Source organism: Zootoca vivipara, chromosome 12 (genome assembly GCF_965207765.1).
Source record: "Zootoca vivipara chromosome 12, rZooViv2.hap1.1, whole genome shotgun sequence".
Taxonomy (NCBI): domain Eukaryota; kingdom Metazoa; phylum Chordata; class Lepidosauria; order Squamata; family Lacertidae; genus Zootoca; species Zootoca vivipara.
The window spans coordinates 48,076,048-48,099,209 of record NC_142595.1 but is presented as its reverse complement, the minus strand read 5'-3'; the positions used below and the strand labels follow the sequence as shown (position 1 = coordinate 48,099,209).

General features: G+C 52.4%; 1 protein-coding gene across 1 annotated transcript in view; it reads left to right on the top strand.

Moving 5' to 3' along the window:
- The first annotated feature begins 1,962 nt into the window (after positions 1 to 1,962).
- MYH6 (myosin heavy chain 6) overlaps positions 1,963 to 23,162 on the top strand; it is a 55,368-nt gene continuing 34,168 nt past the window's right edge. Inside the window, exons 1-10 of the mRNA XM_060281859.2 lie at positions 1,963 to 2,305; positions 3,482 to 3,683; positions 5,317 to 5,460; positions 6,753 to 6,909; positions 7,365 to 7,392; positions 7,529 to 7,637; positions 13,857 to 13,949; positions 14,713 to 14,776; positions 21,391 to 21,489; positions 22,954 to 23,057. Coding sequence (XP_060137842.2) covers positions 3,483 to 3,683; positions 5,317 to 5,460; positions 6,753 to 6,909; positions 7,365 to 7,392; positions 7,529 to 7,637; positions 13,857 to 13,949; positions 14,713 to 14,776; positions 21,391 to 21,489; positions 22,954 to 23,057 — 999 coding nt within the window. The 5' untranslated portion in view covers positions 1,963 to 2,305; position 3,482. The remainder of the gene's footprint in view (positions 2,306 to 3,481; positions 3,684 to 5,316; positions 5,461 to 6,752; positions 6,910 to 7,364; positions 7,393 to 7,528; positions 7,638 to 13,856; positions 13,950 to 14,712; positions 14,777 to 21,390; positions 21,490 to 22,953; positions 23,058 to 23,162) is intronic.

Genomic DNA, 23,162 nt, shown 5'->3' with positions numbered 1-23,162 from the left:
TAACATCGATGGATAATGCAAACCGCTCTGATTTTTTAAAATGCATATTTTTAAAATAAAAAATAGATAATATGAGCAGAACTTGTGCCCCCCAAAACCCCTTGTTTTAGAGATATGCACTTTAACACATGATGCCTTCCTTCAGAGCCCACAAAAGTGGGGCAGGTTAGGAACTGTGCTTCTCAAGACTCTCCTCCCTAACTGCAAAGTCTTCTCCTTATCAATGAATTGTCTCCCTCCCTGGCCTAGCATCTTCCGCCCATACACTTGCACAGACCTGAAACTTGCTGTCATTCCAGCTCACTTCCCTGGCGCTTATCAGCCACTGACAGCATCGTGTCCCCCCCCCCCCGAGGAATGTCCCTCCCTCCTCTGGGAATAGAGGGGCTGCAGAGAGGAGAGGTTGTGGAGGGGGGAGGACAGTTGAAGGGATGAAGACGAGCGCCATTCATGGTCAGGCTGGTCCTTCGCGGAGCCATCTCTCCGAATCCTTGTCATCATGTCACTCACAGCTGCAAAGGGCCTGTTTCAGGGAGGTGGGGATGATGCTATTTCGGACAGGAGGATATAAAGGGAGGGGGGTTGGTCCAAAGGCTCAGATCTTGCTCGGACTCCAGGCTGAGTTACCTTCGTGTCCTGGCGTAAGAGATTTTTGGTCTCTGGGTGTCTGGTGGGGCTTGTGGGATGGGCGTAAGTGGAGGGAATAAATAAATTGGGGGTCTCGGGCGTGTAGGTCGGGAAAGGATGCGAAGGAAGCAAAACGTCTTTTGGCTGCAAATATTTTCTTCCAAGCTGGATCCGGAATAAGAGGGCTGAGATGCTGTTTCTCTTGCTGCTGAGGTCATGTAAGCGCCACGTTTAAAGCTCTTCCCCCAAAGATTGTCGAGAACTGTCGTTTATTTCAGGTGCTGGGAATTGCAGCTCTGTGGTGCGTGAACTACAGTTCCCAGGATTCTTTAGGGGAAGCCATGGGGGTGAGAGCTTCAGATTTGTGACCCTAAATGAGTTGGTCCATGTTTGCTTTTGTAGGGATCAACATTTGTTTCTTTAGCAAGTTTGATCTGTTATCAGAACAATGATGGCAATAATCTGTAAATGGCTTACATACTTGCAGAAGTGTCAGTGGGCACACAGACACACCTGCCTATTTACCTGTGTTGTTTAGACACACCTGGGTGCATCTCTCTGGTGTCTGTAGCCCAGGCGTACGGGAAGTGCAATGAAGCAGAAGTCAGGGATGAGCAAGTAAACTGCGAGGATGGAGGTTCTGGTTTGTGGAAGTAAGCTTTTGAGTTCCACAGGTCTCCGGAGCTCCCCAAGGGGGCTTGCGAAAAATCTTTCGGTCGCCTACGAGGGTGAGGTGCGTGAAGAAAAGCTTTGTGGATATTGGGGCTTTTGAAGAAAGATGCTTGCTATCACCTACAAGGGGCCAGGGGGAGAGGCGAGTTAACAGAGAGGGAGGAGGTATTTATATATCATTGACTGAAGAAGGAGACAATATTGGGGGGGGGGGCGAGTAGAGCTTGCAGTAAACAGAGAAGGAAAATAAAGGCGAAGAGAGGGCTCTGAAAGCACTGAGGACTGGAAACTTGAAATTAACACTTGGGCTGCATGCGCACCACACATTTAAAGCAGATTTAAAGCACGTTCCCACCCAAAGCAATTGTGTAGTTTACCCACCACAGAGCTGCAGGTCGCTGCCCCCTTAAGAAACTACGGTTCCCAGAATTATTTTGGCGGTGTCTGCTTTAAATGTAGACAGCCCAGTACGGAGCAGTAAGATGGTCTGAGGGATGGAAGAGGGTCCCGCCCCCCCCCCCGCCCCCAGGAGGTGTGTGAAATAAATCGAATAAAAAAGAAAAATATTTTTGTGGAAGGCAACAAAGGAGGGCAAGAGGGGGGGGTTGGAGATGAGTTCCCTGTATACATTGGGGGGGGGCTTATGGGGAGGGGGCGGACGAGGCCATGGGTGACAGATGGAGCAGGGAAGAAGCAAGATGTTAGAGGCTGGATAGAGGAGTGGGTGACTATTACAGGCAAAGAAAAATGTGGGGGTTGCTTGGGTGGAAGAAGGAGATGTAGGGGGGGCATTTATCCTCCCCAATAAGGCTATGAGTTTTTGCAACCCCTGCCTCTTCCACCCACCAACCTCTTGGCCCAGACTTTCCAGCTGCTTTTCCCACCTGCTCAGCGAGAAGATGCGAGCGGCCGGTTCCTGACTCAAGCCCGACACTCATTCTTCCTCCACCAACTCTTTTCATTTCTTTTCTCAGACTCTAATCTTCCTCCTCCAAGGCTCTAACAGGTAGGATGACCTTGTCTCAACCTTTCTGCCGCTTCCCCCCTGTGTCTCCTCATATATGAACTGAATTGTATGAAATGAATTGTATAGGGGGGAAACTGCGCTGTAAAAATGTGTCTTATCAGGCAAAAGCTCGTTCAAGCATATATCATGATATATTCGCCTTAGAATGCTTATGAACTTTCATGGGGACTTTTTTTGTTTTGTTTTCACTGCAAACTGGTATGGAAATGCAGAGAGCCAACTCAGCTATACGGCTGCAGGTATAACGTTTTAAGTGCATTACACAAATGTGAGGCTAGATGGCAGTGGTGAGCTAATGGGAAATTCCATATGTATTTTTTAAACGGTTTTTTTTTTTAAAAAGCATTTTCACAGCTATATTTATATATGTCTAGATTCAGCGCTTAAGACTGAAAAAATTAGAAACAGAGGTCATGTACATTAAAAGCATATTTCGCCTCAGCCCATATAATCGAGGGAACTGTAGTTTACCCCTTGCAGAACTACAATTCCTGTAACAAAATACAGTTCCCAAGAGTCTCAGGTGTGCGTTTGCACGCTTTAAATGTATGGCTTGTGAGAAACTGGAACTGGCAGATTATCCCACTACTAGCAGGCTACTGAGATATGATACAGTACCTTCCACGAGTTGTTGGACTACAACTCCCAACATGCTGGCTGCTAGCGCTTATGGGAATCGGAGTCCAACAGCCCTTAGAGCAGGGGTAGGCAACCTCAGGCCCGTGGGCCGGATGCGGCCCAATCGCCTTCTCAATCCGGCCCACGGATCAGCGTGTTTTTACATGCGTAGAATGTGTCCTTTTATGTAAAATGCATCTCTGGGTTATTTGTATGGCCTGCCTAGTGTTTTTACATGAGTAGAATGTGCGCTTTTATTTAAAATGCATCTCTGGGGTATTTGCGGGGCATAGGAATTCGTTCACCCCCCCCCTTTTAAAAAAAATAGTCCGGCCCACCACAAGGTCTGAGGAACGGTGGACCGGTCCATGGCTGAAAAAGGTTGCTGACCCCTGCCTTAGAGGGCCACAGGCTCCCTATCCTTGCTGAAAAAATACTGGTGCTGCTGTGTGCCAGTGCTGAGGAACGGTGGTCTCTCTCTCTCTCGCCGTAAGCGGAGCTTCTCTCAGGCCCTCCCTGCCTTCTTCTGCCACGCAGCATGGGTGACGCCGTGATGGCCGAGTTCGGGGTGGCAGCTCCCTACCTCCGGAAATCAGACAAGGAGCGCCTGGAGGCCCAGACCCGGATCTTCGACATCCGCACGGAGTGCTTCGTGCCCGACGAGAAGGAAGAGTTTGTCAAGGGCAAGGTCACGAGCCGCGAGGGAGGCATGGTCACCGTGCAAACCGAGAACGGCAAGGTCTGTGGCAAGGGCAAAGGTCGGGAGTGGTGCAAAGAATCAGAGAATTGCAGGAAGGGACCCTAAGGGTCATCTAGCCCAGCCCCCTGCCATGCAGGGTCTGGGATTTGCGAAAGAGGTGGGCAGGGACATAGGAACCTGCCTCATCCTGAGGAGGGACCCATTGGTCCACCTAGTTCAGCCTTGTCTACACTGAATGGCAGATGCTGTCCAGGACTTAGCTGTATCTGGCGGCACCAGGAGCTGAACCTGGGACGACCGTATGGGTGCAAAGCAAGAGGCCGTCCCCTAATGGAATGGGAATCCAAGGGGCTTGAACAGCAAAGAGCATTGCCAAGAAAGGTCGGGGAGGATGGGCCAAGGAGGCGTTCATGTTTGTGAGGACGCTCGTCTCCAGTGAAGCCGAATATCGGAAGATTTGGGGCAGGGGAAAGAATGTGCTTCTTTCCGCAGCGCATCGTTAAACTGCGGAACTCACTGCCACAGGAGGCAGTGAGGGTTGCCCATCTGGATGACTTTAAAAGTGGGTTGTGGCTATCCTGTGGGCATCTGTGAGAACAGGATGATGGATGAGATGGGCCCTTTGGCCCTGATCCGGCAGGCTTTTCTCACCTTTTGATGATTTCTGAGGAGAGCAGGATATAGTGTAAAGTCAACGAACTGGCAATGTTTGAAGAGGACAAAGGGGCAAGGGCGTACCCACCATGCGGCAAGTTAGGGCAGCTGCCCTACTCTAGAAGCAGGGCTGGTGGGCAGAGGCGGAGCACAGCCCGGCGGAGCGCGAGTTCGCCATTCCCGCCGCACCGCGCCGCACCCTCCCTCCAGCTCCCCGGCGCGCCCTCAGGCAAGGCCAAGTGCGGCGGGGAACCAGGGAGCGCGGCGCGGTGGGCGGGAACGCCGAACTCGTGCTCCGCTGGGCTGGGCTCCGCCTCCGCCCACCAGCCCTGCTGCTAGGGAGGGGCACAGCCCGGCGGAGCGCGAGTTCGCCGTTCCCGCCCGCCGCGCTGCGCCCTCCCTCCAGCTCCCCGTCGCGTCCTCTGGCAAGGCCAAGCGCGGCGGGGAACCAGAGAGCGCGGCGCGGCGGGCGGGAACGCTGAACTCGCGCTCCGCTGGGCTGGGCTCCGCCTCCGCCTACCAGCCCTGCTGCTAGGGAGGGGCACAGCCCGGCGGAGCGCGAGTTCGCCGTTCCCGCCCGCCGCGCTGCGCCCTCCCTCCAGCTCCCCGTCGCGCCCTCTGGCAAGGCCAAGCGCGGCGGGGAACCAGAGAGCGCGGCGCGGCGGGCGGGAACGCTGAACTCGCGCTCCGCTGGGCTGGGCTCCGCCTCCGCCCACCAGCCCTGCTTCTAGGGAGGGGCACAGCCCGGCGGAGCGCGAGTTCGCCGTTCCCGCCCACTTTGTGGCCCCTCCCCTTCCGTGTCTTGGCCCCTCCCCTTGCCCCCCCCTAGTTTTGATCCTGGGTACGCCCATGCAAAGGGGCTGTGGCTTTTGCATCCGTCAAAGGCCAAAGAACCATGGTCATGACCCAAAAGGGGAAGGAGGAGGTGTTCTGGAAGCTTAAAGGTCCGATGGGAATTGGTGGGTCGGTGTTTTTGATTGTGCGATCTGGACGGTGGTTTTCTGCTAACTCCCCCCAGACGGTGACAGTGAAGGAGGCGGACGTCTACCAGCAGAATCCGCCCAAGTTCGACAAGATCGAAGACATGGCCATGTTGACCTTCCTGCACGAAGCTGCCGTCCTCTACAATCTGAAGGAGCGCTACGCCGCCTGGATGATCTATGTAAGTCCGGGGGGGGGGGGCGGCTTCCCACCATCTAGGGGGCTACCTTCCCCAACCGGATGGCCTTCAAAAGTTTTGGACTAGCACTCCCATCAGCACAGCCATCTGGTGACGGTGATTGTCTTGGTGCTGATGGGATTTGTAGTCTAAAATGGCTGCTGACTGGGGCTGATGGGAATTGTAGTCCCCTTTGGTCAACTATGGTTTCTTTGCTAGATCTTCAATATTTTTCCAGCAAACCAGCCACAGATCGAATGCCCACTCCCAGACCCACCAAGTGTCCCTATTTCCCAGGGATGTCTCTGATTCAGAGAAGCTGTCCCGGTTTCTGATTTCATCCCGGAATGTCCCACTTTTCCTTGGGGTGCCCCTATTTTCATTGGAGAAATGTTGGAGGGTCTGTAGCAGGCATCCCCAAACTTCGGCCCTCAAATATGTTTTGGACTACATTTCCCATCTTCCCCAACCACTGGTCCTGTTAGTTAGGGATCATGGGAGTTGTAGGCCAAAACATCTGGAGGGCCGCAGTTTGGGGATGCCTGTTCTGGAGCTATCTGACCCGTGAGCCGTCTAGAGACAATCCTGTATAGGGAAGGGGTTTTTTTATGTTTAATGTTTTATTATGTTTTTACATATGTTGAAAGTTGCCCAGAGCAGCTGGGGAAACCTAGTAAGATATCTGCGATACAAATAGTAAAAGTATACTGATGAAATGGGATGTCCCTAGTTTCATCGGATAAATGTCGGAGGGTATGAATAATAATAATAATAATAATAATAATAATAATAATAATAATAATTTATTATTTATACCCCGCCCATCTGGCAGGGTTTTCCCAGCCACTCTGGGCGGCTTCCAACAGAAAAATGAAATAATTTTTTTTATTAAACATTAAAAGTCTCCCTAAACAGGGCTGCCTTCAGATGTCTTCTAAAAATCTGGTAGCTGTTTTTCTCTTTGACATCTGGTGGGAGGGTGTTCCACAGGGCAGGCGCCACCACCGAAAAGGCCCTCTGCCTGGTTCCCTGCAACTTGGCTTCTCGCAACGAGGGAACCGCCAGAAGGCCCTCGGTACTGGACCTCAGTGTCCGGGCAGAATGATGGAGGTGGAGACGCTCCTTCAGGTATACTGGACCGAGGCCATTTAGGGCTTTAAAGGTCAGCACCAACACTTTGACCTGTGCTTGGAAACGTACTGTATTCTAGAATAAATACACTTTATTCTAACTTGGTTCTCGGCATGCATGTCCCCCTCAGCTTTTCGTTCCCTCTTCCTTTCTCCCCCCCCCAGACATACTCCGGCCTCTTCTGTGTGACTGTTAACCCTTACAAATGGCTGCCGGTCTACAGCGCTGAGGTCGTGGCTGCCTACAGGGGCAAGAAGCGAAGCGAAGCCCCTCCTCACATCTTCTCCATCTCCGACAATGCGTACCAATACATGTTGACGGGTACAAAAAGATTCATTGCCCTTGTGTGGGGATTTTATTTTGTGTGGCGGCAAGGGCAAGTTTATCCCAGAACCCTCCTGGCTAATCTGCTCCAGGGAATTGTAGCCCAAAGCATTTGGAAGGCGCTGGGCGGTGAAAAGCTAGTCTAAAATCTCATAATATGCTCAAATTCACTGCATTCCATGATGCTACAAGGTATAAGCGGCCTTTTTAAATAAATAATTGGAGAACTGGAGAAACCCATAGCCTATGGCTGTTTACCAAAGCAAGGGAACTACCATGTTCTGAAGGACTCTATCTTTGACCACCTGGTATTAAGGGCAAAAGAGGAGGGGGCAATTTTCAGTCCCTTACCTTGCATGTGAACATTTCTGAGCAACCTCTGGTTAGCCGCTCAACACCAGAGACATTGGTCCTCAATCTCACCCATTCTTACATTCTCTCTTTCCTTCTAGACCGAGAAAACCAGTCTGTCCTCATCACGTGAGTGCCTCAAAATGACCCCCTTCTCCCAATTTGGCATGTTGTGAAAAACCCAAAGTATTTTCTGACTGCATAAGCAGCTGCAGGCTTCCCTTCTGACCGGCTGCCTCACAGCCGTATTCTGTCCTAATTCCAGCGGAGAATCCGGTGCAGGGAAGACGGTGAACACCAAACGGGTGATCCAGTACTTTGCCAGCATCGCTGCCATCGGCGACCGCAAGAAGGATGCCGCCAACACCAACAAGGTACCCACGAGTGATCGTGTGCGAAGCGCAGGCCTTTCCCTCCTGCGCGAAGGCCTCCCGCCTCCTCTTCCAGCCGAGTAATGCACTTAAATTCCTCTTGAAAGTCTGCAACGAGGAAGAGGGGCGCAGGGAACGCATTCCACAAATGGGGAGCCACCACCAAAAAGGCCCTGTCACTGCCAGGCAGGTTGAGCCACCAACAAGGCCTCACCAGCTGATCGTAAGGTCCAAGATGGTTGATAATGGGGAAGGCACTCTTTTAAACTATAGTTCCCAGGATTCTTTGGGGAAAGCCGTGACTCTCAAATCAGTATAAGAGTGCTCAGCTGTGGCTGGTCCATTGGGGTGTATGGGGCACTGCCTCACCGACCGCAGCTTGCCCCCAGCCAGCCCCCAAATGTCTACCTTCGCATATCCAACCCAGGAACCAGCTTCCTCCTCCTTAGTCTCAGTGTTGCCCCTTGGAGAACTCAGTTTCCCTGAGAGCTGCTTGAAACGAAGGCATGGATGTGAAGAAACTCTGGTTTCTGACATGCTAGCTTTCTTGCGTAGGAATCCATTCTGGGAGCCCCCATTTACATCTGAAACTGGTGCAGCCCAGACATAGGTTTCCCACCCCAGGGAGAATTAGGCCCTTGGCATAGCTGGCTAAGGTCCCATTAACATCGTACATTTCAATCACAGAGTTGGAAGTGACCCCGAGGGCCGTCTAGTCCAACTCCTTTTGCAGGAATCTCAACACGCCGTCTCCCATCCAATTGGAAACCATATCAGGCCCTGCTTAGCTTTGCGAATGTGCCAGTGGTTTTATTGCTGCACCACTAGGAGGTCATGTACTGCTTTGAGCGGTCATGGCTTTCCCCCAAAGAATTCTGGGAGCTGCGGCTTATTCATGGTGCTGAGAGTTGTTTGGGGACCCACCCACCCCAGTCCACCCCATTTCCCTGAGTTCTCTGGGAAGAGGGATTGGCTGTTAGACCACTCTGAGAATTGCACCTCTGTGAGGGGAATGGGGGTCTCCTAACAACTCTCAGTGTTGTGTATTGAGTCAAAGGATTTTATATCTGTATTATTATTGTCTGTATTTGCATTAGGATAAAGTAACTGCCTTTTGGTTCCAGAGGGTACAGCTACTATTGGTTCATTTAAGCTGCTGTATTTGGATCCTCTGTCTTATTGGTTTCCTCCAAAAGGCAGCACTGTGATTGCTTGATATTGTTCCCTCCAAAATGTATCCCTTCCTAGCTAGTCCCCTGTCCCTATAAATGTAGCTTTCCTCTCCTCAGTCTTCAGTCTTGTTCACTGTAATAAAGAGCTGTTACTAGAGAACTGTCTCCAGCATGTTTTGTCAAGAGAGCTGAAATCACAAACCCCACATCACAACAACTGGCGACGAAGGTGGGATCCGGAATGCTGAGGAGCGGTTAAACACAACCCTGCCTCAGAGTCCGGATTGCAGCTGAGAACAAGACTCACTGGCCAGCTGAGAAGACGACCCTGCCGCTAGGACAATGGAGAGTCCAAGGGTATTGGAGCCCTTCCAGCCATCAGAGCCCCACACCTGGGAAGACTACGTCGAACGCTTCGAGTTCTTCGCAGTGGCTCAAGGGATCACCGATGCCAGCAAAAGAAGGGCCACATTCCTGAGCTACTGTGGGCCCGAGACCTTCAAGCTGGCCAAGGCATTACTTGCTCCAGCGAAGCTGAGTGAGACATCTCTCAAAGATATTCTTGCCTGCCTAACAAGCCACTTGGCGCCTACTGAGACCAAGATGGCCCGGCGGATGGAGTTCCATAAGAGGCAGCAGCATGCTGGGGAGTCTGTATCCACATTTCTGGCTGAACTCCGGAAGCTCGCTCAGCACTGCGGCTTCCAAAATCTGGAAGAGACTCTCCTGGATCGGTTTATTGGTGGTCTGAGCAGCAAGAAAGCCAGAAGACGCATCGTGGCTAAAGAAGAGGTTACCCTTGCTTCAGCCTTGAAAGAGGCCACCGCCACGGAGAATTATGAAAGAGAGGAGCTTGATGCCAGTCGCAAGGCCACTAAGCCACAGATAGAAGTTGCGCATGCCATGGACGAGCTAGAGGCTACTCCGAGCCAGAGCCCAGTCCGTGGGGTCGAGTCGGTGCGTCAGGCCTGCACAGTGCACAGAGATCGCCGAGGCAGTTGCCCAGGTTGTGGCGGAAACCATGAAAGGAAGAGTTGTCGTTTCAGGGATGCTATCTGCCGGACGTGCGGAAAGACGGGTCACATCGCCAGGGTCTGTAGATCGGCGGCGTCGGGAGCGACAGGAGCACCTAGACTGGAGCATCGCAGACCGCCCACAGCAACTCGTTTTCTAAAGGACTGCCACTACGTAACGGAGATCAACGGGAGGGCCGTGCAGTTTCCAGCGCAAGGCAAGGCACACGTCAAGGTGAAGATTGAGGGTCAGCAGTGCGACATGGAGGTGGACTCCGGATCCGCATTCACCATCGTGTCGGACCAGACCGCGAAGACATTCTTCCCCAGGGGTAAGTTGCCCCCTCTGGAGCCCTTTCCGGCAACCTTGCAGTCGTACTCAGCAGGCCGCATCCATGTTATGGGAATGTGTGCCGTGAGAGTACAGTTCCGGGACAAACAGGCTGTACTCAAACTGGTGATTGCGAAGGGCAGTCGCCCCAGTCTCCTGGGCACTGACTGGTTCCCTGCCCTGGGACTGAGTATCTCAGGGCTTAATTCAATCCAAACCTGCCCTGAGATGAGTGAGGTATTATGCAAGGAATTTGCTGGTCTCTTTAATGGAAAACTGGGTTGTTATAAAGGGCCCCCAGTTGACTTCGAGTTGGACCCCGGGGTGGCTCCAATCCGACTCAAACCAAGGCGAGTGCCATTTGCACTGCAACCCAAGATCGAGGCAGAGCTGGATAAATTGGTCAAGCAGGGAGTTCTCTCACCCGTGGACTCTGCTAAGTGGGAGACTCCAATCGTCACACCCCTTAAAGCAAATGGGGAAGTCAGGATATGTGCAGATTACAAATGTACTATCAATAAGGCACTCAGGGGAAACTCATACCCCATTCCAGTCGTATCACATCTGTTGGCTAAACTGGCTGGGGGCAAGGTGTTCGCCAAAATTGACCTGGCACAAGCTTACCAACAGCTGCCAGTAACCCCACAATCAGCGGAAGCACAGACTATTGTCACACATAAAGGGGCGTTCAGAGTTAACAGATTACAGTTCGGAGTTTGTGTGGCCCCAGGGATTTTTCAAGGGCTCATGGAACGCCTGTTAAGAGGTCTGCCGGGGGTCTTGCCATTTTTTGATGATGTTTTGATTGCTGGAAAAGACCCACAGGAACTGGTTGCGCGTGTCCGTGCAGTGTTGCTCAAGTTCAAGGAGGTGGGGTTGCAACTGAAAAAAGAAAAATGCAGTTTTGGGGTGCCAACTGTGGATTTCTTGGGGTTTAAAATTGATGCATCAGGCATCCACCCCACAGATGCTAAGATTAAGGCCATCATCGAGGCACCACGACCACAGAACAAGACGGAGTTGCAGTCATTCCTGGGACTTATTAACTTTTATCATTCGTTCTTACCCCAGAAAGCTTCGGTAGCTGAACCATTACATAGACTATTGCAGAAAAAGAATGTGTGGCGATGGGGGCGGGAGCAGCAGAAGGCTTTTGACTCCTTGCGAGGAATGCTGAGTAGCAGGAGCGTCCTTGCTCATTATGATGAGTCAAAGCCGCTGGTCCTGGCATGTGATGCCTCTCAATACGGTCTGGGGGCTGTGCTGAGTCATAGGGAACCGGATGGGTCGGAAAAGCCCATCTCTTTCTATTCCCGTACGTTGTCGCCCACAGAGCGCAACTATGCTCAAATTGATAAAGAGACACTGGCTATTGTGTCCGGAATCAAAAGGTTCTATGATTATTTGTACGGTCGCCATTTCTCCATTGAAACGGACCACAAACCACTGTTAGGGTTGTTCAACCCAAACAAACAAACGCCACAAATTCTCTCCCCCAGAATGTTGCGTTGGTCAATATTCCTGAATGGGTTCCAGTACACCTTGACCCATGTGCCGGGGAAACAGTTGTGCCATGCTGATGCGCTGAGTCGATTGCCCCTTCCTGGCGGGAGCAATGAGGATCCTGCTCCGGCGGAGCACATTATGATGCTAGAAACACTTCCGGGGGCTCCTGTAACAGCTACGGATATAGCTGAGAAAACTAGGAAAGATGCTGTTCTCTCCCGTGTGCTCACTTGGGTGGGGAGGGGGTGGCCAGGTGGTCCGCATGAAGAAAAATTCAGGCCTTATGCGACAAGGCAGCACGAATTGTCCATGCATAAGGGTTGTCTCCTATGGGGAGATAGGGTGATCATCCCAGCACCACTGAGAAACAGGGTTCTTGAGACGCTTCACATGGGACACCCGGGAATGGTCAGGATGAAGTCGCTAGCCCGATGTTATGTGTGGTGGCCTGGAATGGACCAGAACATAGAACAATGGGTACGAACATGCAAGGCATGCCAAGAGGTGCGGCCAGAAGTGGCCAGAGCACCAGTCCACTGGTGGGAGCAGTCCAGGACTCCCTGGAGCCGGCTGCACATAGATTTTGCTGGGCCATTCCAAGGGAAGGTCTTTTTGGTTATCGTTGATGCATATTCCAAATGGTTAGAAGTGGCGATGGTCCCTAGCATGGCATCAGCTGCCGTAATCAAGGTGTTGAGGCAGCTGTTTGCTACCCACGGGTTACCTGAGACCATTGTATCAGATAATGGGGCAGCTTTTGTATCCCAAGAATTCAGGGCATTCTTGGCTGATAACTTTATAAGAGGGGTCACATCCGCGCCCTTTCACCCATCCTCCAATGGGCAGGCTGAGCGCATGGTAAGAACAGCCAAAGAATCCATTGCGCGCTTAATGGAGGGTAACTGGTCGGCTCGCATTGCGCGAATGTTATTTTTGCAGCATGCGACGCCGTGTACTGCGACGGGCAAGTCGCCAGCCGAGCTGCTCTTAGGTAGAAGACTGGTAACGGTGCTGGATTATGTCCACCCAGATAAAATGCCAAACCGTAATTCAAGAGCAACCTCCCAGGCTGAGACTGACACAACAAGGTATCTCGCCCCTGAAGATCTGGTCTGGGTGAGGAACTATTCACGAGGTCCGCGGTGGGTGGCCGGTGTGATCACCCGGGCTAGTGGACCTGTGTCCTATTATGTGACCTTGGAAAATGGGCAAGTTTGGAAGAGACATATAGATCAGCTGAGGCGCCGGGCGCTCAGCAGGGAGGAGTCAGATAATTCATCCCTGGCTAATGACGCACAGCTGCAAGACCAGAGTGAAAATGGTCCAGAGGTACAGTCACCAGGGGCTTCAGCAAATGAACCAGGGTCTGCTAGTCCTCATGATGACGAGGTACAGGTCGGGGACCCTGAGATGTCTGGGACTCCATCTGTTCCTGATGAAACCCCTATAGCAGCCCCTCCACCACAGGTAACACCCAATCCAGAACCTGCAACACCTGTTGTCAGGAGATCAGGTAGAAGTTGTAGGACCCCACAGTACCTGAGGGATTACGTCTGCTGTGCTCACTAGGGGGGGAGGGGTGTTGTGTATTGAGTCAAAGGATTTTATATCTGTATTATTATTGTCTGTATTTGCATTAGGATAAAGTAACTGCCTTTTGGTTCCAGAGGGTACAGCTACTATTGGTTCATTTAAGCTGCTGTATTTGGATCCTCTGTCTTATTGGTTTCCTCCAAAAGGCAGCACTGTGATTGCTTGATATTGTTCCCTCCAAAATGTATCCCTTCCTAGCTAGTCCCCTGTCCCTATAAATGTAGCTTTCCTCTCCTCAGTCTTCAGTCTTGTTCACTGTAATAAAGAGCTGTTACTAGAGAACTGTCTCCAGCATGTTTTGTCAAGAGAGCTGAAATCACAAACCCCACGTCACAACACTCAGCAAAGAGAGGCAGCTCCCAGAATGCTTTGGGGGAAGCCATGATGGTTCAAAGCGGGCCTCACAGTGCCCTAACCATTCAGTGCAAATGCAGCCTTGTGTTTAGTCCAACATGGCAACCCCTGCGGCCGAAAAAAATTCCCCGCAGTGGACCCTGGCATGCTCTGAATTTCCCCACAGCAGTGTGCCAGAGAGCATGACGTAGGATCTGAAGATGTGGGTTTAAGCTGCCCTCTTTTTGCTCTAACCATTCGCTCTGCTTTTCAGGGGACGCTGGAAGATCAAATCATCCAGGCCAACCCTGCCCTGGAGGCCTTCGGCAACGCCAAGACCTTGCGGAACGACAACTCGTCCCGATTTGTGAGTGAATCTGGCTGCTTAGGGAAGTGTATGGAAGACCCCACATATGGAAGCCCTGCCTGCCCTCCAACATGTTGAGTCCCACAACTGGGTTGCATGTCTTCTCGTCCGTGCCCCCTCGCAAGACCCCACGTGAGATCACGGAGCCCCAAATACATGCTTTTTTGAGAGGCCATGCTCTCGCAGCCCTAAAAAATGTGTGATTTGGGGTGCCTTGCAAAACTGTGGGGTGAAGAAAAGTGCTTTTTTCAGGGTGAGATGTCGGCATGAAATCTTGCAAGACCATAGCACCCATGGGGGGGGTGTCCTGGTTTTTCCGGGACACTTGTGGGGTGTGCGTCCTGTATATCAGCCTATGCCCTTGGGCACATAGGAAGCTGAGTCAGACCAGGACTCCATCTAGCTCAGTATTATCCACACTGACTGGCAGCAGCTCTCCAGGGTTTCTGGCTGGGGACACCCCCGGCCCAACCTGCAGATGCCAGAGATGAAACCTGCAACGTTCTGCATGCAAAGCAACCCAAATTGCAATTAAACATTGCTGTTGTTCTGTTTCTGTGTCTCATGTTCTCCCTCAAAACAGTTCGGAACGGCATTGTTGCCTAACACCCCTGCTAGGTAGGCTTGGCAGTGCAGAGAGGTAGCTTCTGCCTTACCCGAAGCCATCCCATGAACTTCACAGCTTAGAGAATGATTTGAACCCAAGACTTCTTTATCAGAGTCCAGCGCTCTCATATAGTCATGCCCTTCTTTTTCTGTCTAGGGTAAATTCATCCGAATCCACTTCGGGGCAACCGGAAAGTTGGCATCAGCCGACATAGAAACCTGTAAGTCAGACTGCGAAGGGAAGTTTGATCTGTGCATCCAGCTATGTTTCTGTCCCCCTCAGCAGCCATCTTGTGCTATGCCACACATAGGGTTGCCAGACTCAATAGTGGACAGGACTTCTGTGCCTTTAACTGCTGAAATATACTCGGAGTCGAGAGTGAATTTCATGCTCTTTATTCAGCTCATATTCATCCAGGAGAAGAAGAGAAGACGAATGGCTCTTTTCCCAAAACCATCTGCTTATATACATTATTTACACAATGGGCCTTGCGTGATTGGCTACTTCAGGGCTACAACTGTGGGCCAATTATATTGTGGATTGACTTCTGCCTGCAGCCTGATTGGCTGCTCCTACAGGCCAATCAGGTAGCAGATTCACTTCTGCCAGCCGCCTGATTGGCTGCTCCAGCAGGCCAATCAGGTTGCGGATTCACTTCCACCTGGAGTTGGATTGGGTAGCTCCCGCTGATTCTGAATCCTATTGTTCTAGGATTCAGCTCAGTACATAACACCCCTCCCCTCTAAGTTCCAGTCCTGCCCGGGAAGTTGCATTCGTAGTCCCCAAGGTCTGCTGGCCGCCTCCGTGTGCGTTGTGGCCTGGGGTGTTCCTTGGTCAGGGGTTCTGGTTCTGGCTCGTGTTCCGAGGCTGCTGGCTGTGCCGGGGCTGTCTGGTCTGGCGCCACTGAACCACTAGGTTGTGACTCTGGTTCCGGTGTCCTTCCAGCCTCGGGGCGCCCCTCTGTGCCTACTGCTTCTGCTTCCCCTGCCCACCCCTCTCGCTCTACAGGCCTCACTGCCCTGCTGTCCCCTTGGGACCCCTCTGTCCCGCTCTCCTCCTGGGTTCCTCCTGGGAATCGTCGCCGTAGCTAGTCGCAGTGGCGGCGCCAACATTGCCCCCCTTCCGTTAGTACCTCGTACGACACGGGACCGGTCACCTTGGTGACTGTGGCGGGTACCCATGCTGGGCCTGCCCCAAAATTCTTTGCATACACTGGGTCCTGGGCCACAAATGTCCGGGGGTTCCTGCCTTTCCCCACCACTACCTCATCCTGAGCTCTGTCGGGGTGAAGTCGGTCCAGTCTAGTTGCAAGGCGCCGGCCCATGAGTAGTTCAGCTGGGCTCCGGCCCGTCGTTGTGCTTGGGGTGCTGTGCTGTGCTAGAAGAAATGCGGCAAGGCGGTATTCCCAGTCCCCTTGTGTTATGCGGCGGAGGCTGTCCTTGGTGGTCCGCACCATGCGCTCCGCTTGGCCATTGGTGGCAGGGTGGAATGGTGCTGAGCGGATGTGGCGGATGGCGTTCTGCGCTGTGAAGGTCTGGAACTCCTCTGACGTGAATGCGGTTCCATTGTCCGAGACGAGGGTGTCAGGGAGCCCGTGGGTTGCAAACAGCTTACGTAGTACCCGGATGGCTGCCGCCGTAGAAGTGGACGGTACCAGTGCGACCTCCAGCCATTTGGTGTAGGAATCCACCACTATGAAGAATGTTTTTCCCTGGAAGGGGCCAGCGAAGTCCACGTGCAAGCGTGACCATGGATGTCGGGCGGACTCCCAGGGCTGGACTGGGGCCCTTGGGGGGTCCGGGTGGGATTCTTGGCAGGTCTGGCAGTGTTGAACCCAGGCCTCTATCTCTCTGTCAATCCCCGGCCACCACACATAACTCCTGGCAAGGGCCTTCATCCTCACTACCCCTGGGTGTGTCTCGTGTAGGGCTGTGAGGACCCTTTTGCGGAGGGGCTGGGGAACAACGACCCTGCTTCCCCATAACAGGCACCCCTTGTGGGCCGACAGTTCATGTTTGCGGTTTGTGTAGCCAGCGAATTCTGGCCCGGGGCTGCTGCTGGGCCATCCTCGCCACACCCAGTCCAGGACCCGGGAGATGACCCTATCTTTTGTGGAATGGTGCGCAACTTCTTGTGCCTGAATGGGTCGGTCGGGAAGCAGCTCCAGGGTCATAACCTCTTGCGCAGGTGCTGGGTCGGGGCCTGTTTCTGGTAGTGGTAGCCTGCTGAGTGCGTCTGCGTGGCCCATCGCCTTCCCAGGGCGGTGGATTAGTGCATACTGGTAGCCGGCAAGGAAAATTGACCACCTGAGGACACGTGGAGACAACACTTGGGGGGTCTGCTTCTCGGGGGCAAACAGGCCAAGCAACGGCTTGTGGTCAGTCACTATGGTAAAGGGCCGCCCGTACAAGAAATCATGGAATTTTTTTACGCCCTTCACGATTGCCAGACCCTCCTTGTCAATCTGTGAGTAGTTTCGTTCGGCTGCAGCAAGCGTCTGGGAGAAGTATGCCACCGGCACCTCTCTTCCATCCGGGAGTTGGTGTCCCAGGACAGCGCCGATGCCATAGGGAGAGGCGTCGCATGCCAGCACCACTGGCAGCCTCTCGTCGAAGTGTGCCAAGACCGAGTTCGAGACGAGCAAGTCCTTGACTGCCTGGAATGCGGCCCTTTGTCGCTGGCCCCACACCCAAGGGGCCCTTTTATCTAGGAGTCTGTGTAGGGGCTCCGCTACCGCTGCCTTATGGGGAAGGAAGGCATGGTAAAAGTTCAATAGTCCCAAGAATGACTGAAGTTCGGGCTTGCTCTTGGGCGCTGGGGCCTCACAAATGGCCCGTACCTTGTCACCGGTTGGATGGACCCCTTCTGCGTCCACCTTAAATCCCAGAAAGTCCACCTGCGGCACTCCCAGTAAACACTTTTCCCGCTTCACCTTGAGGCCCGCCGTCTGGAAACGGTGCAGGACGGAGCGGAGGCGGTCCTCAAATTCCTCTGGTGTGGGCCCGGCGATCAGTACATCATCGAAGAAGGGGGTGACGCCAGGAATCCCTTTAAGGAGAGAGTCCATTAGATTCTGGAATATGCCTGGTGCCACGCTAACGCCAAATTGCAGCCGCTTTACTCTGAATGCCCCTCTGTGCGTCACAATCGTCTGAGCCTCTGCTGTGGCTTCGTCCACAGGCAACTGTTGATACGCTTGGGCCAAGTCCAGTTTGCCAAAGATTTTTGACCCAGCCAGGGTGGCGAGGACATGGCTGACCACTGGCACTGGGTATGCATGGGCCGTGAGAGCCTTGTTTATGGTGCATTTGTAGTCTGCACAGATGCGGACCGAACCGTTAGGCTTGACGGGTGTGACAATTGGAGTTTCCCAGGGGGCGTTGGGCACCGGCTCCAGCACTCCTTGCTCCACGAGCCGGTCCAATTCCTCGTCTATGCGGGGTTTCAGGGCGAACGGGACCCGGCGGGCCTTGTGCCTGATGGGTCGTACAGCGGGGTCTAGCTGTAGGGCAATGGGGGGTCCTGTATATCGTCCCAATGCCCCATCGAAAACCCCTGGAAACTCTTTGCATATGGCGTCCACGTCCACTTGTAAGCTAGTGCGGTTCACCCCGGTAACGGCTAGCCCCAGAGGTCCAAACCATGCCAGTCCCAGTAAGCTAACGTAGGGGCCCTTAACTACCAGCAAGTCCAATTGTTGCTTTTGCCCTCGATATTGCACCCTGAAGGTCCCCACCCCCATTGTAGGGACCTTACGTTTCTGGAAGTCCCGGAGGGTGAATGGGGCCGGCCTTAGTTTGGGACCCCCATTAGGGCACAGTTCCCTTAATGTTCGGGCCGAGATTATGGATAGAGTTGAACCCGTGTCCAGCTCCATGCGGCATGGGGCTCCCTCTATCTGTACCTCTATATAAATTTTCTCTGTGCTGGGATGGGGCAACTGGAATACCTGGTAGTCCGTGATCTCCGTCGAGTTGCCTTGGTGCATGGTGCCGTGTGACCTGGGGCTCCTGGGTCGGTCATCTGATGCTTGTCGACGGGTGAGTCGAGCCCGACACACCCGGGCGATGTGTCCCAATTTTCTGCACTGCCTGCACTCTGCGTTGCGGAAACGACAGGTCCTCCTCTCGTGGTTCTCCCCGCAGCTTGCACAGTTCCCTCCTTCTCGTCGAGGCTGCTGTGGTGTGTGTGCTGCTTGAGTGCGCCGCTGTACTCGGTGTACTTCCTCCCTGTCAGATTCGGATTCGTCGGTGAGGTCTTCGTGGTAGACCCTCGGTTGGGATGGCGGGGCCGGTCGTGCCTCTTGCGTTGACCTCTCGGCGGCTTCGGTTGCCAGGGCTTCCTCCAGAGCAATCTGGAACGTGAGGTCTTTTTTGGCGTAGAGGCGTCGTTGCAACATCTCGTCCCTCAGGCCACCGACGAGGCGGTCACGAAGCATGTTCTCCAACTCTGAGAAGTTGCATAACCGGGCGGCTTGGCGGAGGGAGGTCACAAACCCAGTTATGGTTTCCCCTGGGGCTTGCCGCTTTGCGTAGAAGGCATTTCGGCAAGCTACCACCGAGGGCTGTGGTGAAAAGTGCTCCTTCAGCCGTTCCATTATTGTTTTGTAAGAGACGGTAGCGACATCTCTAGGTGCAAGGAGAGCCCGGGCGATTTCAAACGTCTCCTCTCCACAGACGCTGAAGAATGTCGCCCTCTTCATGGCATCGTTGGTGACTTCTTTCGCTTGCAGGAGGAAGTTGAAACGGGCGGCGTACCCTTCCCAGTCTCCTGATGCTGGTTTGAATGGCAAGAAGCTGCTGTCGGTTGCCATTCTGGGTTCCTTGGGTCCTGGAGCTGAAGCCTGGATGCACGGTGCGATGCAGCGGTGCAGCAGGTGGCGGTGCTGCGGTGCAGTGCGTGGTGGCGGTCAGCTCAGCAGGATCCCACCTTCGTCGCCAGTGAAATATACTCGGAGTCGAGAGTGAATTTCATGCTCTTTATTCAGCTCATATTCATCCAGGAGAAGAAGAGAAGACGAATGGCTCTTTTCCCAAAACCATCTGCTTATATACATTATTTACACAATGGGCCTTGCATGATTGGCTACTTCAGGGCTACAACTGTGGGCCAATTATATTGTGGATTGACTTCTGCCTGCAGCCTGATTGGCTGCTCCTACAGGCCAATCAGGTAGCAGATTCACTTCTGCCAGCCGCCTGATTGGCTGCTCCAGCAGGCCAATCAGGTTGCGGATTCACTTCCACCTGGAGTTGGATTGGGTAGCTCCCGCTGATTCTGAATCCTATTGTTCTAGGATTCAGCTCAGTACATAACAACTGCCCTGCTCTCTTTTGAGTCTGGAAACCTTAAAGAGAAACCAGCAGACCCTTTGTTTAATTTCTGGGTTTCCAGGCTCAAAAGAGAGCAGGGCAATTAAAGGCACAGAAGTCCTGTCCACTATTGAGTCTAGCAACCCTAGCCACACACCCCGCGGCAGCCATCTTGTAGTATGCCACACACCCCGTGGCAGCCGTCTTGTGCTATGCCACACACACGGCAGCCATGTTGTACTATTCCACACACCCCACAGCAGCCATCTTGTGCTATGCCACACACCCCGCGGCAGCCATCTTGTGCTATGCCACACACACCACGGCAGCCGTCTTGTGCTATGCCACACACCATAGCTGCCAAGTCCGGATCGTAAAGATCCGGGATCGGCAGCGCGCGCATAACCGGAAGTTGCGTGACGCAACTTCCGGTGGCGCTTCGCCCTTCTATGGGCACCAGAAAATGGCGGGGGCCAGCGCCGGAAGTCGCTTCCGCGCATGACCGGAAACACGTAAAAGCGACTTCCGACGCCGGCGCCGCCATTTTCTGATGCCCATAGAAGGGCAAACCGCAACCGGAAGTCGCGTCACGCAACTTCCGGTCATGCGCGGAAGCGACTTCCGATGCCGGCGCCGCCATTTTCTGGTGCCCATAGAAGGGCAAAGCGGCACCAGAAAAATGGCCGCCGGGAAGAAGCAAATTAAAGGGACAATGCCGGGATTTTCCGCCAAACGGGAGACCGCCGGGAAACGGTAAGAAAAAAGGGGTTTTCCCGGCGGATACGGGATACTTGGCAGCTATGCCACACACCCCACAGCAGTCGGCAGCCATCTTGTGCTATTCCACACACCCCACGGCGGCCATCTTGTGCTATGCCACAGGCCCCACGGCAGCCATCTTGTGACTGGCACCCACTGCACTTCCCCAAAAATTCCACTGGCCCCAAAAGCTTGGCAACTCCTGCCTCCCTCTTCAAATTCCTTATCCAGCCATACATACTCCAGTTAAGAAAGAGTAGCAGTTGTTATTATTAAAACAAATTTACAGAAAACTTCACGGTGTAAAGCCATTGGAGGGGTGTACACAGTAAAAACAGAATGAAACAGAAACACAAGCTCCCATAACAATAATATCAATTCAACAAACTCTAATGCAATGAAACCATCTCTACAAACTCTCCAAGCAACTAGCCTGTTTCATCCATTTAAAAACTGGTGTTTCCCCTCTTCCCCATTTGTTATACCTGAGGGCCAGGAGTATCTTAGAACTGATTTTGTACGCTGCTCTGAGAGAGCCTAAAAGGATAAGCAATAGTTGCTGCAAATAAATAAATACTTATATGTACCGGTAGTAGTTATATCTAAATTTGCATCTAGGCATATAAATTAATATATGCCAATCCTGTGCAACGATGTGTTTTTTTGTGTTGTTGTTTTTTGGCAAGGTGTAAGTGGCTGTTCTAGACTTTACACAGTTTGCATCAATTCAGTTTTCATACAACCCCCCCCCCCTCTCTCTCAGATCTCCTGGAAAAGTCCCGGGTGATTTTCCAGCTCAAAGCTGAGAGAAACTACCATATATTCTACCAGATCCTGTCCAACAAGAAGCCAGAGCTTCTGGGTGAGTACCATATTTGGATTTTGTGTGTTTTTCTATGGGGGGGGGAGTATATACCAAACTTCCCAGTGGGTAATCGAATCAAGTTGCCTCTAGACAGAGGGATTCATGTGCATACCAGAACTTTAGGTTTGCACATTTATTTATTTTATATTTTTTATTTTATAGACTGCTCTTTCATGAAAAAAATACAGCAAGGCAGTATCTCGCAAACAAATTTACAATAGCATAAATAAAAACATTCGTAAAGACATCAGTAGAAACATCAAATAAATGCTGATTAGTTAAAAGAAGGTTCCGTGATTCAAAGGCCTGTCTAAACAACACCACTTTTCGGGGATGCCTAAAAGACGTCTGGGGCGATTCCTGCTGAACCTTTAGTGGCAAGGAGTTCCACCGGCCAGGTCCTGCTGCACTCAAGGCTTGGTCCCTAGTGAAGGCTGACCAAGTCTTTGGGGCATGGGGGAACCACCAGAAATGCCCCATCAGAGGATCTCCGTGATCGAGGCAGAACGTAAGGGGACCATACGGTTCTTAAAGGGAATTTTGTCTCGAGGTGTTGAGGGTTTTGTGAGTTAACACAAGAACCTTGCACCTGATTCAGTAGCAAACTGGCAACCCGTCTCTCAGCAGAAGTGTAGTGTGTTGCCAGTGAACCGTTTGGCCACCACATTCTGCCTTAGCTGTGGCTTCTAGGCTATATACAAGGGCAGCCCCACAAACAGCGCATTGCAGTAATCAAGCAGAATAAGGGGCTCTGCCAGCCTAGTGCAGCAAGCGAACTTTCTGCAGTATAGGAAAGAGAAATGCATTGAAAAGTGTGGGGTGAACAATCTTGATGTCCGTGGAAATACAGGATTGTTATTCTTACGTCATCCACAGAACAGTACCAGTCAGTTGTAAAATCATTTATTTATTACATTTCTATCCCACCTTTCCTCCAAGGAGCTCATGCTTCTCTTCTTCCTCTCCATTTTATTCTCACAACAACCCTGCGAGGTAGGTTAGGCGGAGAGGTATCAAGTGGCCGAAAATCACCCAGTGAGCTTAATGGCCAAGTGGGAATTTGAACCCTGGTCTCTCCCAGGTTCTGGCCTCACACTCTAACCCAGTGTTTCCCAAACTTGGACCCCCAGCTGTTTTTGGACCACAATGCCCACCATCCCTTGTTAGCCAGTGGTCAAGGGTGATGGGAATTGTAGTCAGAAAACAGCTGGAGACCCAAGTTCGAGAAACACTGCTTTAACCACCAAACCAAATTACTAAGCCAATTTGATAAGGATGCGAGTCTTTCCGAAACCAGGCGATAACAAGTCTAACAATAAATAGACAATTCAGTTTAAATAGGTTTAAATGAAATATCCGCATTCTGAGCAAATCTTTCTTTGAGCCGATGGTTTCTGGGGTGCCCTGAACACAGTCTGCTACTAACCCCCCTCTTCATTCCCCTGTTTCTTCCCCCAAAAGACCTGCTTCTGGTCACAAACAACCCCTACGACTACAGCTACATCTCCCAAGGAGAGGTGACTGTGGCCTCCATCGACGACTCAGAGGAGCTGATGGCTACAGACGTGAGTCTCTTTGCATAAACACAGGGTGGGGAAGAAGATCCATTTACGGGCGTCAAAATTTGGGCTCGCACAGGGCGCTATATTCAAAAAGATGGCCAAATTCCT